The sequence below is a fragment of the Bufo bufo genome, chromosome 4 (assembly GCF_905171765.1).
Source record: "Bufo bufo chromosome 4, aBufBuf1.1, whole genome shotgun sequence".
NCBI classification, from domain to species: Eukaryota; Metazoa; Chordata; class Amphibia; order Anura; family Bufonidae; genus Bufo; species Bufo bufo.
In genome coordinates this window covers 579,911,402-579,919,893 of record NC_053392.1, presented here as the reverse complement: position 1 = coordinate 579,919,893, position 8,492 = coordinate 579,911,402, and the positions used below count along the sequence as shown (strand labels likewise).

General features: G+C 39.6%; 1 protein-coding gene across 1 annotated transcript in view; it reads right to left on the bottom strand.

Annotated features, from left to right (window-relative positions):
* Window positions 1-1,700: 1,700 nt before the first annotated feature.
* SYT14 (synaptotagmin 14) overlaps window positions 1,701-8,492 on the bottom strand; it is a 78,342-nt gene continuing 71,550 nt past the window's right edge. Inside the window, exon 6 of the mRNA XM_040430190.1 lies at window positions 1,701-2,079. Coding sequence (XP_040286124.1) covers window positions 1,766-2,079 — 314 coding nt within the window. The 3' untranslated portion in view covers window positions 1,701-1,765. The remainder of the gene's footprint in view (window positions 2,080-8,492) is intronic.

Sequence of the window (8,492 nt, the reverse complement as noted above, 5' to 3'; positions counted from 1 at the left end):
TACAGTACACTCCAAAAAACACCCTTAATGATTCACTTTTCACCAGTTTCATCAAACATACTGTCGACAATATCATCTTTACAGACAATATATAGTACACGGAGTCACAAACATGCAGGGGGTGCTGAATCCCAACTTCCCAACTTTAAAGCCATCAGTGCTGGTGAATTTTTCTCAGACTTTTGATTATTGTTCTATGGCTCCCTGGAGAAAGTATCCATTTTGACTCATTTGTGTGATCTGAATAGTATAAATGGGGCATTTAAAGGGGTGATATGTCTTTGGACCACCCAAAAGTCCAGATGACCTCCTGCTCAGAATCCTCCTCTGTTAAGTAGAACCAAGAGACACGTCCTGCACAGCTCTCAGAAATGGATACTCATTGTAAACCACCTTGTATGGATGTCCATGGATTTCTTTAATGACCATCAAGCCATGGTTATCTCCTGTAGAGCTCCTTCTGCTGAAAACAGTTCCCCAGGGGAGTTCCCAGAAGAAAGACCACCTACGAATAGTTTCTTGACCTGCCCAATATAACAAGTTTTTCAATGTAAACAATCCCTTTAGAAACCCATTAGCTGCCTCAGTAATATCTTTTGAGTTTGTTGTTGTCTTTTCAATGAATTCCAGAAAATGGCTTCTAAGTGGATATGTTTATGTCATTTGTGCTTTATACTTTTTTAAAGGATTTCATATCTGATGAGAATACAGGCAAACTTAAAATTGTATTCTTCAACATAAAGACTCATTTCACTGTATTATTATGAAAACTCCCTTAATCAACTGTTCCGGATGGCCCCAATGCCAAGAAATTATTTGAGGCCTTACATAACTTCTTTAGGTCAAAAATATTTACTTATACAGATCTATTGAGGAGTCTAAGCCAGTGTGAGCTCAACTCATCAACCGAGCCACTCAACAACTGATGTTGCTCTCTCAACATGGGCAGATATCTCGCCAACATCAACAGATAGTGGGAAATGTCTAGCTTATGCCATTCAATTTGTGAATAACTTGCAGTATGCTTTGACCCCAGCTACTGACTTTATGTTCTGTTCAACCTCTAGACTTTCTGTAGAAGACAAATCATTGACCTAGTGGAGCTTAATTACTCTATCATTAACGACTGTCCCTAAACCATGGCCAACGTAGATGGAATTCAATTAACCCATTGGATGGACATTAGCAATCTAACAGAAACTCAAAAGGAGAACTGGCAAACTTTACTCAAAATTTTATCAGCTGCCCAAACCGGCTGGACAGCAAGAGTACATATGGCACCACCAGGGTTACCTACTACTAGACTATTTCCCATGATACCATCTAAAACCAACAAGACTCTGAGCACATGGGAAATATAGAATAATAATAGCTAGTGGGCTAGTTTTGATGAAAGAAATAAGACTGAAACAAGGGTCTTACCCTACTCTCCTTTACAATCAAGCCAATAATGACCAGTTCATTGGTGAGAAAAATATACAAAACAGTTTAATCAAGACAAAATAAGAAAAGCACCTAAGAAGTGATTGGAATATAATCTAGAAATCCAGCCTGACGTTGCTCCTGTCCTGTGCCCTTCTCCGCTCAGATGCACAGGCATACACACTGTGGCACGAAACCTCATCTCTGGTGTGTACTGAGCTTTCCACGGCATGTCAAAGCCATTACCTGCAAGGAGCAATCTTATGCAGGTGGCTAAATTACATCCTGTCCTTTCAAAGAGCAGATGAGCTCTCTTGAGTCACGAGAGACCTAGCGATGGCAATTACGATTCCAGCAGCGTATGCCATCTACATACTTGCTGTCCTTTTGACTCTTTCATTTCAGTCCAATGATTAAGCTCTTCATCGCCCGAGCTGTTCAGACCTAAGGATATCCAGCCTATCATCTCCTTGCGCTTCATGCTGCGCTTGTTATACACGGACAATATGAGAGTCACATCAGACAGTTGAAAGAGAGCCACTTGAAAAATGAAGGTTTCCTTGTACAGGGGGTTCGGCTGACCTCGTCGGATGGACGTCTTACATTTTGACATTTCCTGACCCATGGAGTTCAGTAGAGTTAACTTTACATAGGTATCTACAAAAATGAATGAGATGGTTAAGAATCATCGTGGTCATGCTGCTAACAGGGCACATTATTGGTCAACGCATTAATGTAGTAGAAGGATATGGAGTATACCAGTCACCCGAATGAAATGCAATTTCTATTCAGCTCTAGAATATGATTTAAGAAAGAATGTCAATAGGATAATCCAAGTGTTAAATATTTAATGCCCAAAAAAAATAAATCAAATATTAGTCTTGGCTCGGAATGATTCAGACTATTGCATTTGCATATATGGTATACCGCATAATCCTCTTGCATTCTTAATAGTTGCACTAAGCCAAATAATATAGCATTGCTAACACCGAGCAAGCTTCGTCTAGCCACAACACTTGAAGCATACCACTGAGTTTTTTGGAGAATAAAAAGACATCGACAGAGGGAATGAGAACAATTGATGGAGGAAGGTGGGGGGGAGGCTAAGGAGCAGAAGTGCAATGGTGACATCAGAAGAGCTGAGAATGTGATGCCAAATATGGGAACTGACTAGGAACACTCTGCATGGATGCGGTTTAGCACCGCAGATCTGGGCATTAACCCCTCCGGAACAGGAGGAGTCTTCCACCTAGTACACTGCACTGCATTGCTGGCCCTTTTCGGTTCTGATTGAGTTAAGACCGTCAGATCGAGGAGCCAAGCATCACTTGAATGCATCCAGACTGCAATTTTGCTATATTTGTCTCCAATCTGAGTGTGGATAATGTACTCAAATTCATTCGACAGACAGAGGGAAAATTTTCAGCATAATAGTTTCATGTGCCGCATTTGAAAAATCCGGTCATTTTGGTGGCAAACAGCACAAAACCATTAACGAAAAAAAAAAGAAAGAAAAATGACGGGCATTAACTCCATTGTGTTCTCTCTTCTTGAAAGCAGCATTATGTAAAATGCCACTACACAATACAGGCTTCAGGATTATTATTTGTAGACAGCCATATAACGTATATTATGTGTTGGGAACATGATACAGAGTTAAAATGGGCACCGCATCCAAAAAGTTACTGGTTCTGGTTTATTTTCTGAATAGCCTGGACCAATATTCAAAATTACACTTATGATCCCTAACATGGGCTTCACAGTATATCTACTAATGTAATTTCAATTGTATAAACCGCTTTCTAGGCAACAATAATATAGAACAGGGATCAGCAACTTTCAGCACTCCAGCTGATGTGAAACTACAACTCCCAGCATGGACACTTAAACGGTTGTTATTGTAACTTCCATAAAAGTGAAAGGAGGATTTTGGGAGTTGTAGTTTCAGAACAGCTGGAGTGCCGGAGGTTGCTGATCCCCGATATAGAGCAATATATTACAGACAGGTCAGCGCTGAAGGCTTTGACTGGTCATTGAATTGTGTTCTTTGTTGTCTTGGCATGCGTATAACTGGTCCAAGAAGAAAAAGTTGCAGCTTGTTGGCTGGCCCTTGACTTAACGTGTCCATTTACAATACTGTGCAAAAAGGCAGGTGTGGAAAATGCTGCAAAGTAAAAAATGCTTTCAAAAATAGAAGTGTTAATAGTTAAAATTTAAATCGAGCAGGACAACGACTCCAAACATACACCCAATGTCATTAAAAACTATCTTCAGCATAAAGAAGAACAGGGAGTCCTGGAAGTGATGGTATGGCTCCCACAGAGCCCTGATCTCAACATCATCTAGTTTGTCTTACATGAAGAAACAGAAGGATTTGAGCAAGCCTATGGTAGATGCACAGAAGGACTGTGGTTAGTTCTCCAAGATGTTTGGAACAACCTCCCTGCCAAGTTCCTTCAAAAACTGTGGGCATGTGTACCTAGAAGAACTGACGCTGTTTTGAAGGAAAAGGCTGGTCACACAAAATATTGAATGGATTTACATTTGTTTTTTGTACATATACTTTGCATTTTGCTAATTGATACAAATAAGCCATTAGCACTTCCATTTTTGCAGCATTTTCCCTACACTTAGCTAAAGCTTTTGCCCAGTACTGTAGATTAGTCTAAAGTTGATCAAATGTGATCATTTCAACCAAACGATTGTGAACAATCATGGCCAAACGGCCTATGACAAACCATCAAAGTCTGGAAAGAAGTTGACTATGTTAACATTTTTCATACTGATTGTTCTGCCTTCACTCGGTGTCAATGAACATGTAGGAACAGCTTGGATGATTGTTATGGGCAATATGGACTTATGTATGTAGGTGTGTATGGCTGCACTGGTGAAACGATTGTTTACTAGATGATTGTCCATTCAACGGTTGTTCAACCATCAATCTACATCCATTGGATGTCAACATTCTAATGTGTAGGGGGATCTTTAGTCAATAACTATTTTGAAGACAGCTGTAGACACGTACCAATGCTTTAGGTGGTGTTGCAAAAGGATTGCAAAATTAGTATTGTAGAGCTGTTTCTAAAGGACCGTTCATGCAATTATTTTCTGACTACTGAGTAAGAGCAAGTAGAATCAGATCCTACAAAAATTCTTTTGAGGAACTTGCTGGCCAGATCTTATAAGATCTGGCCATACAAGCAATGATCCATCATTAGGACCAGTGAATGGCTAGCATTACAATGCAGTGTTAAATTTTAGATTCGTTTGCTCTATGCATTTGCAAATCATCATCCATCAGCAGAGATCAGTTCCATTTACAATCCCATCTTATGAACCACAGATAAGAGATACGAAACAAAACAATATGGTGGACAGCTTTACTGCAAGTTCTCCTCTGCATGGGAAAGACAACATCCAAGCTAGCTCCTACGGAACTCACCTCGAATTATATAAACCTGTCCACCTATCAAGTGTTTTAGACAACAGAACAGTCCATCTGACAACAGAGGGTGGAGAGCAGAAAAAGAAATAATGACAATAGTTGGGTGAGAGAGGGTTAAAGGTTAAAGAGCAACCATTTCAGTACCAGAAGTCATGCATTTCCCTGACATGACTCCCATGGCGTTGAAAGAGTATACAGGAACACATTTTTGTAACTTGAAGTGGAACAAAACAGAAGTAGAAGGCTGTTTTAGGGAAATAATCAAAGAGAGTGAATCAGCACCAGCAATGGAACTATGACTGGTGCCAAGGGTTTATTACATCTTCTATAACATACATAAGGTGTTAAACATTATCATGACTGGATCAGTTTGGGTGTAGACAAACAAAAACAGGGGTCCATAGACATTAGATGAGAGGTGGTGGTGCCAGAGAAGAAACATTGGTAGGAGAACACATGAAAGATGGCTACCACCTATAGCACTCTACTGATATTACTGACTCAGTGAAAGTGGGATTCAGATCTCATCAAAGGTTGTTCATCATTGGGTGACATAACCATGAACATAGAACAGCTTCCTGATGAACGTGTAAAAAAAAAAAATATACTAACTGTATGACCTTGACTTTGTTAGAAGACCATCAGCCATTGGGAATGAATAATTGTGGAGCGAAAAGTCTTCAGAAATGAGGCACTTTGGCCAACTTTTATCTAATGTCTACGAAGAGCTATAACATTGAGTATCCACACCTATATATTTACAGGGATACTTCTGATGCCATGGGGATCACTAGGGTGATAATCAAAGGATTCCAGAATCTCTGGAGCTTAGTTTTAGGGGGTTTTGCAAATGTAAAGGGAATCTGTCAGCTCAAAACCACTCCCAAACTAGAGCAAGTGGTGTATAAAGTCAATGACAGAGTAAATTATGTAATTTTTATCTTTATACTCACTTACATTTCTACTCTGTGCTCCCACAAACCAGCAGTAAAATGTATTGAGAGGACTCCTGAGCTCATGTACATTATGGGGAGGACTCAAAGAGGAGTCCTCTGAATGCATTTTCCTGCTGGTTTGTTGGAGCACAGCATCTGAATGCAAGTGAGTAGGAAGATAAAAATGACATAGCTGGACTCAGCACCACTTATACTATTTAATATTTACTCTAGTTTGGGGGTGTTTTAGAGATGACAGATTCCTCTTAAGTTTCAGATTTTTTATTTTTTTGCTATAAAACTTCAGTGAATAAATAGGTTTTATGTTGAATCAAGCTAGATGTTTTCGGCCTAGAAATTGTCAAAAATCAGTCTGAAACTATTCCTAAAGTCAAAATCATTTTGTAGTGTAGTCTAGGCCATGTCAATCTGTGTTATGCGTTGCACTATACTAATGTTGTGTTTTTATTAGGTACAGCACATCTTAGCTTTAAAGTGCTTTTTCTAAAGCATACAAAGCTATCAGAATAATAAAAAAAAAGTTATACCTACGGCCCCATGCCACCTCTGGTACAGCGCCTTGCACCATCCTCCGTGTCAGCCTTTGATTTCCTGGCTGCAGCCGTGACAAGCCTGCATACTGCATGTGACCACTGTAGCCAACTGGATACTACTAAGGCCTGGATACTACTAAGGCCAGTGACTGGCTGCAGCGTCAAGTATGGTATGCAGCATTACATCATGGCTGCACTGCCGGGGAAGTGGGGGTAGGGGGTGGAACAAGACCAAATGGGCCTCGGATAGGTAAGTATAATTTTTTTCTTATTATGCTGACAGCTACTCTTTGTTAAAGGGGTTCTCCAGGCTTTGATTATTGATGACCTATCCTCAGGATAGATCATCAATATCAGATTGGCGGGGCTACAACACTCGGCACCCCCAACGATCAGTTGGCGTGTGCACGTGCCGTCTCCCATCTCTCTTCTTGATCGCTACTGCTTTCCCAAAGACATAGCAGAAGCAAGCAGGAAGAGAGACGGGAGAGGGCACGTGCACACTGTGCACGCCTTATCTTCATACAGCTGATCAGCGGGGGTGTCGGACTCATGGCAATCTGATATCGATGACCTATCCTGAGGATAGAAAAATAAGTAGAAAAAAAAAAGGATGGAGACAACACGTCCTGTTGGAAATGTATTCCAGATGCAACGTTTTGGCTATAGAGCCTTTATTAAGCATAAATGCTTGATAAAGACTCTATAGCCGAAACGTTGCACCTGGAATAAATTTCCAACAGGACGTGTTGTCTCCATGCTTTTTTTTTCTACTCATATGCGGATCATATGATCAACCTGGGGAAGCTTACCACTTCCCCTGGAGACGCGCACCCATCGTTGCACAAACTAGGTGTGCTGTCCTCCTTCTTTTTTCTATCTTGAGGATAGGTCATCAATAGTAAAAGCCCTAAGAACTCCTTTAAGAAAAATAAGTAATTTAATATGGCAACCCTCTAGGGTACTTTGATGCAATATGAGAAACATGCTGCATGTTGGGAAAACCCTAATTTATAAATTACATCAAAATATACCCAACACTATGATCATACACTGTACTGCACACCATGGGCTAATGTCAACCACTGAGATGTAACATAATTTTGCATGCCAACTTTAAGGTAATCTTTATGGGTTTAAACAAATCTTTTTTTTTATTTACGGGAGCTTCAACTTTTTTGTGGTTTTGGCCTTTTTGCGGTGCTTTTTGAAAAACTGCAGCAAAACGACGCAACAAAACCATGCTGAACTGGCATGTTTACTGATACCCTAATGTGGACAGGCACCTATCTGGGTGAACCTAACAGGCTTGGCTCTATAACATGCTGAAGCTTGGCAACTGTGACCACCATTCCCAGGGTCCTGAATAACTAATCTGCCTAAATTTCTGTATTGCTATATAATTAAACAAGTTTGCAAACTAGCTTTCTCGAAAAAAAAAAAAAGCCGGGCAAATAGATTTTTTTATAATTTCATAAAAAGCACTGATTTTCACAAATTTTTATATAAAAAAATGGATCACAAATGCAATGCTCACATATTTATATGACAAAAAGCAGTGCGAGATCAGAGATACTGTACAGTTTACAGGGGAAAAATGGTACCTTAAAGGGAATGTGTCACATATAATTTTTTCTGCCTGATAAAACTAGATAGTAACATATATCCCTATTTTCTAATTTATTTTTTTATTTTCTTATTGTAGATTTTTTTAATTCTATTTCCTGAACTTGATTATGGGTGCGGCCATCTTGCCTGATCTGTTGTTAACAGCATTCTGAGATATGCTTTACAGCAGCCACCATAGGCCATAGACACCATGGACAGAAGGGGACCTCACTGTCTTCTATGGGAAAGTTTTCTAGTCATGTTCTGTGATCTGTGCAGAGGTCAGGAGGGAGCAGATAAGCTGTGATATCACTTATTTTGAATGGTGCATTTTGTGTTACCTACATATAGGTGATATCTAGCATTGCAATCCTGATGAAAATGAGATGACTGCTGCAAAGTGATTTGTATAGACTGAGAAGTTGCAGGCTTCGCAGTCTGCATGAAAACTGTAGGTTTTTAGGATTTTTAAAAAATATCATGACATGGGAAATTAAAAATAATAAAATTCTATAAAAATCTATTAAA